Consider the following 11,497-nt stretch of genomic DNA (forward strand, 5'->3'; position numbering starts at 1 on the left):
GAGGGTCATAAGGACAGAGGGATGTCGTATGCTGTAAAGCCCTGTGAGGCAAATTGTGATTTGTGATGTTGGGCTTTATAAATAAAATTGATTGATTGATTGATTGATTGATTGATTGATTGATTGATTGATTGAATACAGGCCTGTATCAATTAAAGGCCTGTCTCTAATACAGGTCTGTTAAGTTCAGTGATTTAAGCTAATAATAGCCCAGGGCTACTATTAGAAGTTTTAGGGTATTTGTGTAGTCTGAAGATTTTTACAGAGAAGCAGCAGAGAGATGGAGGGCCCAGTGAGGAACCGTGAGGGACGCCACATCCTGTTGTTTGTAGTCATGCTAAAGAAACTTAGCATCAAACTTAGAGATGTTTTTGTGCTGTTTATCGAAGTCAGTCAAAGAGCACAGAACGTCAGACTGTACCAATGTTGTCATGAAGCAGTGACATGTGACCTGTTAGTTCAGAGGCTTGAACCACCACCATGTCACTGTAGTAACGACAGGTGACAGTGTTGCCTGGTAACAGATGTCCTGACAGCAGCTGCTCCATGTGTTCCAGGTGTGACGTGGCAGCCGTATCAGTACTACGCCGACGACTGTCTCGAGACCTTCGGCATGTCTCCTAAACGAGTCTCTGACTTGGCACCGAGTAACCTGACCCGGGTCATCTGTACGGAGCAGTACTCCGGCTGGGTCGGTGCCAAGGTGGGTACCTGGATTGATACTGGTTAAATCAGGAGGAGTGTACACAGGTGTAAATCTACTTCCTGTTATAGAAACTGACCAATGATTAGAAAGCGGGAAATAAACGTGATCAACAGGAGAGCAGCATGTTACTTGTGAGTGTTCGACCAATAGGAGAGCAGCATGTTACCAGTGAGTGTTCGAACAATAGGAGAGCAGCATGTTACCTTTGAGTGTTCAACCAATAGGAGAGCAGCATGTTACTTGTGAGTGTTCGACCAATAGGAGAGCAGCATGTTACCTTTGAGTGTTCGACCAATAGGAGAGCAGCATGTTACTTGTGAGTGTTCGACCAATAGGAGGAGAAGGTCGTGATGTTCGAGGTACGCGCTCGGTTCGGGGTGTTCGCTGGTCCGAAGCTGATCAACATGGACGCCCTCTACACCCGGATGGAGACCATGAAGGGTCTGAGAGACTTCTTCACCTTCACCAACCTCCGTCTGCGACTGCTCCGCCCAGCGCTGGGCGGGACTTATGTCCAGAGAGATAACTTACTGAAGTACTTCTACGCCATCTCCAACATCGACATACCTGCCAGGTAACTACACCCACCAATCAGCTACACCCAAAAGCCAGCTACACCCAACAACAATCAGCTACACACAACAACCTGCTGAAGTACTTCTTCACCATGTCTAACATCAATGTACCTGCCAGGTAACTACAACCAACTTTCAGCTACACCCAAATACCAGCTACACCCATCAACAACCAGCTACACCTAACAAACCACCTACACCCAACAGCCAGCTACACCCAAATACAAGCTACACCCAACAACATGCTAAAATATCCATCTCCAACATCAATGTACCTGCTAGGTAACTACATCCACCACCAGCCAGCTACACCCATCACCCAGCTTCACCCACCTGTGTGTCCTGCAGATGTAGGTGTAACCTCCACGCGTCTCAGTGTGTGTTACGTGACGCAACACTGCAGTGTGACTGCGACCACAACACGAGTGGACAGGATTGTGAGCGCTGCCGTCAGGGCTTCAGGTCACGCACCTGGAGACCGGCGTCGTACCTGCCACTGCCCAAAGGCACCGCCAACACCTGTACGTACCTGAACACACCACAGCCACTCAGACAACAGTGGGCAGAGCTTGAGAATCACTCAGTAACCTGTCATGTCTTTTTCAGGTGAAGCAACAGAAACATCAACCAGTGAGTATCACTGTTCACTTGTCATCTCATTTCATCTCACCTGTGTCTCCATAATGTGGTCAGTGTTGCATCATGGGATGTTTTACGATGTCACCTCAGATATTATTCTGTCAACATCCACCTGTTGTCTGCTGACGTGATGTTTATGACAGGAAATACAAAATAAATAAATACTTTTCAGAAAAGACAGAAACACTGAACTCAGCATGGTTTAAATGTTCAAAACACAACGTCAGGAGGAGCTCGTTATTTAGTTAGTTAGTTTGTTTCTTATTTATTTCATTAATTATTTAATTCATTAATTTTAATTCATTAGTCAGTCAGTCAGTTAGTTCATCAGGATTATTCTGATGAGGATCAGATTAGAGTTTTTGTTTTTGGCTCCGATCAGAGGGTTAAAAACCAAACAGGACAAAGTTTTAACACAGAACGTGATCATAAATCCATAAAGATAAGAACTCAGAACAACAAGAGAATAACTTTAATATGAATGTTTTGTATAAAATATAAATATTATTATATGGCTGTTTATGAGGTTTAAATCTGGGTCAGGTGTTAAAGTTAAAATAGAATATATATATATATATATATATATATAAGGAGGAGTCTCATGGCATCATTGTAGGCTACAGTGAGTCTCCGCAGGCTGCTGTTCTTATATTGCCACCACAGATGTGCTGTGTACATAGGAGTACAGTAGGATCTGAATAAAAAACATTTAACACTAGGTGAGCACATAATAAACTTTCGCAGCAACAATAAAATGAACATCAGGACGGATTGGTCATATGACATCATTGTGTGCTCTGATTGGTCGGATGAGTGGGTCAGTAAAACATCAGAGTGCATGCTGGGAGTCTAAGCGTTAATCTGAGGAGTTAACACATGCTGACAGATGGTGTGTGTGTTTAATCTGTGTTAGTCTGTGTTAACCTGTAAATCAGTGACAAACACGTTCCACCATTCTCACAACAGATTGCTTCTCTAACATACAGCGCACACACATGTCCACATGATGCAACAGTGATCTCAGTCGTCATAGAACAAACTGACTGCTGATTGAATTCACACAACTCTGGTCTCAAAGTGTCTCAGACGAACTTTGATATTTGGTGACAGTTCAACCGAGTTTCTGTGAAAACAGTGAGAACACTGACCAACAACAGTAGTTTGTGGATTTGGTTACAGGAACATTAGAACCCAGTAGAACTCTCTGCAGAACAGAACCATAAGGTTAGACTGTTGTCTGACACGTGATTGGCTTATTGGGTTTGGGCAGCTCTGACCTGGTGAGGTGACGGCAGCAGCAGACTCCTCGACAGATGACATCAGAACTTTTCATCTGGTATCATCATCCTCACTGATGTTTCTGTAACGACAGAGTAGACTCATAAAACTAGGGAAAAATGCCAGCACTCACAAATGTACCAAAAGGACATTTGTGAGTGCTGGCATTTTTCCCTTTTTCGCTGTTTCTGGCCGTGCACCTTTCGAGGGGATTTATTTTGAGAGTGCTTGCTTCTTTCCTACGTGATTTTAGACTCATAAAACTGACACACCACCAGGACCTCCACTAGAACCTCCACCAGAACCTCCACCAGTGTCCCAGTGGATGGAGGCTGTGGGTCGTCTGAAGTTAAACTGAGCGGGTGAAGAATCAGTGAAGCGTGCGGTGCTGTGATTCCACTACTGACCTCACTCCGCCTACATCCAGTTCTACGACTGTCTTTATGTACGAGTTGACTCCGGACGCATCAAGCCCTCCGACTGTCACAGATACACCCAGTACTTCTACTACTACTACTACTGACACATGGAGTACTACTACTACTCCCAGTGTCAGTACCATCATGACGGATACTAGTTCTACAACTTACCCCCTCACTACAAGTGATCCTGGTGACTTTCCAGGCATAGACTCTACCACAGTGGTTGACGCTGGTACTACAGTTTTAAGTACCATCAGTAGTTCTGTCAGTACTGCAGGCTCTGATACTTTCCCAGACTTTAGCAGTTCAACAGAACCTGCAGTGGATGGAGCTCCACCCAGCAGTAGACTTTAGCAGTTCAACAGAACCTGCAGTGGATGGAGCTCCACCCAGCAGTCCAGCTCTGGATTCTGGAGACGAACCAGCTCCCACAGTACCGGACACCACCACTCCCAGTACCACTGTTAGCACCACCAGTCCCACCAGTTACTCCACCACCAACAGCCCCACTGACCCCGGTCGCAGTACTGACTCTGAGGTGTCTATTTCCGACCCAGTGACTTCGCCCTTTGACTCCACCTCCTGACCAAACATCACAGACTTCACCCTCTCTGGGACTGGTACTACCAGCCTGATCACCAGTACTACCCTACCCGCTGATGGGACTACAAAGTCAACCGGAGCACCAACAACAACCATCCAAGAAATGATGAGGGGCTTTTAATTTGAAACAGAAACAGGAAGTGTTGAGTGTGAGAATGATAAATGGTGTGGTGTGTTTGAGATGCAGCTGGTAGCCTCTGCAGCTGTGCTGAGTAAAGGCCCAGACACTATCCGTGAGTTTGATTCCTTTATATCCTCCATTATGAAGAAAGAACATTCTTTGCTAGCTTGATGCTAATGGCAGTACTCAGCAGGTTGATAAAGTGCCTCTGCTGTTTCCTCTTTACTCTGTGTGCTAACGTCCCTACAGGAAATATCTAAAAGGCTGGGCTGTTGTTGTCCTACAGTTTCCACGGCAACAGATCGCTCTGTGTGAGGCGTCCCAGACGTGGCCTCGGTTGTTGTCTACTATGACACACAACACCAGATGAAACCATGTATTATCACGTACAACACTCGTTGTCGTTCACAATCCGAGCTGACACCGTACGTCGCTGCGTCAGGCTGTAATCAGGCTGGTATGTAGTGTGAGCCAACATTAAACAATCTGTAAACAATCCGGCAAACACTTTATCATCATCATCACATGTAGTTTAACCTAGAGTCTGCTGCTGACCCAAGGTTCTGTTGGGTTCTTCGGTTCTTCTGGTTCTTGTTTCAGTGAAATGTTTGATGTTCTGCAGAGACTTCAGTCAGTATCTGATCTGAGAACAGATTCACTAAGAGACCTAACTGTTCTTCTCTGACAGCGGCTGGTGACTCTAACTCAGCAGCATCTGATAGACCCTCTGCCTCATCAGATGGAGTGACTGACACTACGACCACTGATAGAACCCTAACTATTGACACAACTATAACCAACACTAGTACCACTGATGGCACTAACCCTACTGACAGTTTGACTGCTGCTGATACTGTAACTGATTACACCCCCTCTACTGACAGTACTGTTACTACTTCCACTACTGACCTCACTCCGCCTACATCCAGTTCTACGACTGTCTTTATGTACGAGTTGACTCCGGACACATCAAGCCCTCCGACTGTCACAGATACACCCAGTACTTCTACTACTACTACTGACACATGGAGTACTACTACTCCCAGTGTCAGTACCATCATGACGGATACTAGTTCTACAACTTACCCCCTCACTACAAGTGATCCTGGTGACTTTCCAGGCATAGACTCTACCACAGTGGTTGACGCTGGTACTACAGTTTTAAGTACCATCAGTAGTTCTGTTAGTACTGCAGGTTCTGATACTTTCCCAGACTTTAGCAGTTCAACAGAACCTGCAGTGGATGGAGCTCCACCCAGCAGTCCAGCTCTGGATTCTGGAGACGAACCAGCTCCCACAGTACCCGACACCACCACTCCCAGTACTACTGTTAGCACCACCAGTCCCACCAGTTACTCCACCACCAACAGCCCCACTGACCCCGGTCGCAGTACTGATTCTGAGGTGTCTATTTCCGACCCAGTGACTTTGCCCTTTGACTCCACCTCTTCACCAAACATCACAGACTTCACCCTCTCTGGGACTGGTACTACCAGCCTGATCACCAGTACTACCCTACCCGCTGATGGGACTACAAAGTCAACCGGAGCACCAACAACAACCATCCAAGAAATAACCCCAGCCAGTGATGGGGCTTCACCTGGGGAAACTCCACCCAGTCAGGCTGGAGATGTTCCATCAGCAGCAGGAACTGACACAACTTCTCCTAATGTTCCTCCAGACACTTCAATCAATGTACCACCTCCCGATGGAGCCTTTCCAGATGTACCTCTTCCTGATGCACCTCCAGTGCCACCTCCTGGTGTACTGCCACCTGATGAAGCTCCTGATGTACCTCCTTCAGAGGCACCCTCCTCTAGGACTCCAGACATTCTGATAGATACGCCTCCTCCTGATGTACCTTCCCTTGATGTACCTCCTCCTGATGTACCTCCTCTTGACATATCTTCTCCTGATGTACCTCCTCCTGAAGTACCTCCACGTGATGTACCTCCTCCAGAGGAACCTCCACCTGATGTACCTCCTCCAGAGGAACCTCCTCCTGATGTATCTCCTGATGTACCTTCCCCTGATGTACCTCCTCCAGACGTATCTCCGCCTGATGTACCTCCTCGAGAAGTACCCCCTCCTGATGTATCACCACCTGAAGTACCTTCCCCAGAGGTTTTGCCTCCTGTAGTACCTGCTCCAGAGGCATTGCCTCCTGATGTACCTCCTCCTGAAGCACCTCTTCCTGAAGTACCTTCCCCAAAGGTTTTGCCTCTTGATGTACCTCCTCCTGAAGTGCCCGCTCCAGAGGTATCTTCTCCTGATGTACCTCCTCCTGATGCTCCTGAAGAGTCCTTGTTGCCTTCTTCTGAAGGAGGAAGTGATGCTGCTCCAGACAAAATCGTCACCACCTCAGATCGATCTGACCCTAGTGGTGATTTGGCCCCTGTCGACTTCACCTTCCCTTTTCCAGATGATCCAGATTCAGCTGACCCTGGACCAGTTTCTGAACCAGATTCTGGACCAGTGCCTGTTGGTGATCCTGGGAAAACTCCAGATGATTCCCGTGGATTGGAGGATGTTCCTGGATCAAATAAAATAGATTCTGGACTGGATTCTATCTCAACAGGGTCAGATACAGACTCAACCGGACCAGATTTCCTTGGTCCTGGTCCAGAGTCTAGACCAGAGTCTCCTCAGGCAGTAGACAAACCAGGAGTAGATTCTTCTGCAGGTCAGATGGAAGTGAAGTCTTCTGGGGAGGATTCAGCTGCTGGTGGACCAGAAGGAGGGTCAGAGGAAAACAAAGAGTCTAAACCAGAGACGACAGAAGGGCAAAGAGAGGAGAAAGGTACCAAGGCTCTGATTGGTCAGATTAGAACACAGTGAACACCATACCTGAAATGATCATTTAATCATTTAGAGATTGTTTCTAATTTACTTTTACATCTGGGCTGAGTTTGAGCTTCAATCTTGATCTTAGAACAATTCAAAAAATGAGAAAATGAAATCCAGCTGTAGTCCAGATCAAGTCCAACTGTAGTCCAGATCAAGTCCAGATGTAGTCCAGCTGTAGTCCAGATGTAGTCCAGATCAAGTCCAGCTGTAGTCCACACGTAGTCCAGATTTAGTCCAGATTAAATCCAGCTGTAGTCCAGACATAGTCCAGATGTAGTCCAGATTTAGTCCAGATCAAGTCCAGCTGTAGTCCAGATCAAGTCCAGCTGTAGTCCAGCTGTAGTCTAGACATAGTCCAGATGTAGTCCAGATGAAGTCGAGATGTAGTCCAGATTTAGTCCAGATGAAATCCAGCTGCAGTCCTGATGAAATCCAGCTGTAGTCCAGATGAAATCCAGCTGTAGTTCAGATGAAGCCCAGATCTTGTCCAGCTGTAGTCCAGATGTAGTCCAGATGAAGTCCAGATGAAATCCGGCTGTCGTCCTGATGAAATCCAGCTGTAGTCGAGATGTAGTCCAGACATAGTCCAGATGTAGTCCAGATGAAATCCGGCTGTAGTCCTGATGAAATCCAGCTGTAGTCCAGATTAAGTCAAGATGTAGTCCAGACATAGTCCGGATGTAGTCCAGATGAAATCCAGTCGTAGTCCAGATGAAGTCCAGCTGTAGTCCAGCTGTAGTCCAGACGTAGTCCAGATGAAGTCCAGATGAAGTCCAGCTGTAGTCCAGACGTAGTCCAGACGTAGTCCAGATGAATTCCAGATGTAGTCCAGACGTAGTCCAGATGAAGTCCAGATGAATTCCAGATGTAGTCCAGATGAAGCCCAGCTCTTGTCCAGCTGTAGTCCAGATGAAGTCCAGATGTAGTCCAGATGAATTCCAGATGAAGTCCAGCTGTAGTCCAGATGTAATCCAGATGAAGTCCAGATGAATTCCAGCTGTAGTCCAGATGAAGCCCAGCTCTTGTCCATCTGTAGTCCAGACGTAGTCCAGCTGTAGTCCAGCTGTAGTCCAGATGAAGTCCAGATGAATTCCAGATGAAGTCCAGCTGTAGTCCAGATGAAGTCCAGACATGATGATCACACTGTTCTGTAATAAACTCTGTTATTCAGATCGTCAGCACATTTTAAACTTATCTCTTTGTGTTGAACCCGAACAGTCACTGAGGCCACAGAGGAATCAAGAGAGGACACAAGAAAGGAAGCAAAAGAGGAAACTCAAGAGGAAACTAAAAAGGAAGCAAGAGAGGAAAGGAAAGAGGAAACTAAAAAGGAAACAAAAGAGGAAAGTAAAGAGGAAAGGAAAGAAGGAAAGAAGGACAAAGATGAAAAAGGCTACGAGAAAAAAGGTACATGATCAGTCGTAGAGCTGCCACCCAGTGGACAGCTGCAGTAACAGCAGCAGTTAGTAGTTAATATTAGTTAGTAGTAGTACTCCTGATATGTGAGTGATACGGTAGCGGTGCTGGCCCCACCTATTGCCATGGTTACACACAGTCTATTTTGTGTCCTAAGCGACCCAGAAGATTCTGATCCCAGGAGGACCAAAGTTCAGTCAGCTCTCCAAAATCGCCTACATCTCCTTTCAGGGTAAGACAACCTCCGACATCCTGACACCTCCACCTGCACCGGTCCGCCCCTTTAATATAGATCCGCCCCCCTTTGCTCAAACCCCTCCCCTATCAACAGACTCCTCCCCCTTATGAGACCCGTCCCATGTATACTGACTCCTCCCCTGTAAACAGACTCTGTGGTTGTATGAGGACACAGGCATGTCTCCTCCTCTGCTTCTATCTTCATCAAAGTTCATGTCTCTCATCTGTCTGTCATTTCCTCCATGTGATGTGGGCGGGGCTTCTTATCTGGGTGGGGTTGTTGTTACACAGTGATGTCACTGACTTGTCATGATAATGTCACAGCAGACAGACGGAAGGAATCTGTGAATGAAACAAAAACAATATGGCCACCGAAGAATAAACAAATTAATTTTGACCTGACTTCAGTCTGAAGATAATGACGTGTTCTCTGTCTGACGATCAGAGGAAACATGAGAACGTTACAGTCCTCCTGAGGTTCTGTTAGAAAGAACATCTCTGTAAGTACAGATGTCTTTTCACACTGTACGACTGACATCTGTGTGTGTGTGTGTGTGTGTGTGTGTCAGACTGCGAGTGTAACGGTCACTCCAACCGCTGCAGCTACATCGACTTCATCAATGTGGTCACATGTGTGAGCTGCAAACACAACACGCGAGGACAGAACTGTCAGTTTTGTCGCCTCGGTTACTACAGGAACTCCTCGCTGCCACTCGACCATGAGAACATCTGTGTGGGTTAGTAACACACACACACACACACACACACACACACACACACACACACACAGGAAGGAGTGGTCGTTTCCTCTTAAGTGTCACGAGAAGCAACTCCCCTCTCCTTGATTCCTTGACTCCTTGACTCTGAGAGCATGTAGTGAACTGATGATGTCACTGTCCTTCCTCAGAGTGCAGCTGTGACACTGAGGGCAGTGCGTCTCCTCACTGCAGTGATTCTGGTCTCTGTCAGTGTAAAGTCGGAGCCTCAGGGAGGCGCTGTGACTCCTGTCTGCCTGGATACACCTGGAGAGGGGGCGGAGTCAGCTGCACAGGTAAAGTCATGGAGACACCTCCTCTTCCTGTTGTCAATAAAGTCAATAATCAATAATCGATCAATCCTGTCTCAGAGAATGTCTGTGATGACGAGCGTCTGATCTGTCAGAATGGAGGAACCTGCGTCGACTTCCAGCGCTGCGATTGCCCCGACGCCTTCACAGGTAAACACTCAGCTCAGGTGTGTGATGATGTCACAGCTCAGGTGTGGGATGATGTCACGGCTCAGGTGTGTGATGATGTGTGCAGGTACGTTTTGTGAGAGGAGGGTCTGTCTGAAGAAGGGCGGCTGCCTTGAGAACACCGAGGGCTCCGCCGCCTCTGTGACCTCACACCTTTTCCTGCTCACGCTTGGTCTCATCTCCTCCACCGTCTGTTGACCCCGCCCACTGGTGACATCACAGAGGGAGGGATGTTAAAGAAAAAGACTTCTACTGAAGCTGTTAGAATAGGAAGTGATATCACACTTTTTTCTCTGCAGACAGGAACTGTGATGGGCTGCAGGAGAAAGTGACATCAAGAGAAGAAGACATATTGATGATGTGGACACATTTCTCAGGACTTCCTGTTTAGATGTTTAATGACACCGATGATGTCACAAAGCCACCTCCTCTTCGTCAGGTGTAGATAATAACAGTCTCTGATTGGTCGCCGTGCTGCCACAAACACTTCCTGTCAGACACAGCTGAGGGACGGACAAATAATAATCTCCTCTCTGACTGGATGTACTGACTGCCTCACCTCAGCGCTGTGCTATGATTGGTCCTCAGTGGCTGACAGACAGTTGCCGTGGAGACGGACCGACTGTGTTGTAGTTTTGGACTTTGTGTTTTTACAGTTTGTGTTTGTTGTGACACACACACACACACACACACACACACACACACACACACACACACACACACACACACACAGATGAAGACTCTGTTGAGATGAAACAGCTCTACCTGCTGATGAACTGAAGAAACACAGCCAGACATTTGATCTTCTTGATTGTATTGATTGATGACTGGAAACACTCTGTGACTCAGTAGCAGTGAAAACAGGGGGAAGAGTTCCTGACATCATCATCATCATCATCATCATCATCATCAGACTAACAGTGTGATGTCATCAGTTTGTGACAAGTAGAATAATCAATCAATATTTACTGACTCAGGTTATTGATTATTGTTTTATATGTTTTCAATGTTGTAATTAAACAACGTCCCAATAAACAAACAAACAAACTCACTATTCATCAATATTTTCAGTCAGTGACGTCGACTGCAACTTTTAGATCGATGGACTAAACTACACCAAACCAGGAGTAGAGAGCAGAGACACCCCCTCCTCCTCCTCCTCCTCCTTCTCCTTCTCCTTCTTTTCCTTCTTATTCTCCTCCTCCTCCTCATCATCATCATCCTCCCTCTCTACCTTCTCCTCCTTCTCCACCTCCACCTTCTTCTTCTCCACCTCCTCCTTCTTCTCATTGAACAGAACAGAACAAGGTGAGAAGAACAAGAAGCGAACAGAACAGAACAGAACAAGGAGAGAGGAACAAGAACAGAGGAGAACAGAACAAGGTGAGAGGAACAAGAACAGAAGAGATCAGAACAAGG

The 11,497-nt window shown here is 46.7% G+C and overlaps 1 protein-coding gene across 1 annotated transcript in view; it reads left to right on the top strand.

Moving 5' to 3' along the window:
- LOC126387445 (cell surface glycoprotein 1-like) overlaps window positions 1–11,109 on the top strand; it is a 12,764-nt gene extending 1,655 nt beyond the window's left edge. Inside the window, exons 2-12 of the mRNA XM_050039964.1 lie at window positions 558–703; window positions 1,042–1,280; window positions 1,630–1,802; window positions 1,888–1,911; window positions 5,033–7,144; window positions 8,410–8,598; window positions 8,765–8,839; window positions 9,414–9,581; window positions 9,752–9,895; window positions 9,971–10,060; window positions 10,146–11,109. Of these exons, the coding sequence (XP_049895921.1) occupies window positions 558–703; window positions 1,042–1,280; window positions 1,630–1,802; window positions 1,888–1,911; window positions 5,033–7,144; window positions 8,410–8,598; window positions 8,765–8,839; window positions 9,414–9,581; window positions 9,752–9,895; window positions 9,971–10,060; window positions 10,146–10,276 (3,491 nt within the window). The 3' untranslated portion in view covers window positions 10,277–11,109. The remainder of the gene's footprint in view (window positions 1–557; window positions 704–1,041; window positions 1,281–1,629; window positions 1,803–1,887; window positions 1,912–5,032; window positions 7,145–8,409; window positions 8,599–8,764; window positions 8,840–9,413; window positions 9,582–9,751; window positions 9,896–9,970; window positions 10,061–10,145) is intronic.
- The last annotated feature ends 388 nt before the right edge of the window (window positions 11,110–11,497 follow it).

The sequence above is a fragment of the Epinephelus moara genome, unplaced genomic scaffold, assembly GCF_006386435.1.
Source record: "Epinephelus moara isolate mb unplaced genomic scaffold, YSFRI_EMoa_1.0 scaffold4383, whole genome shotgun sequence".
Taxonomy (NCBI): Eukaryota; Metazoa; Chordata; class Actinopteri; order Perciformes; family Serranidae; genus Epinephelus; species Epinephelus moara.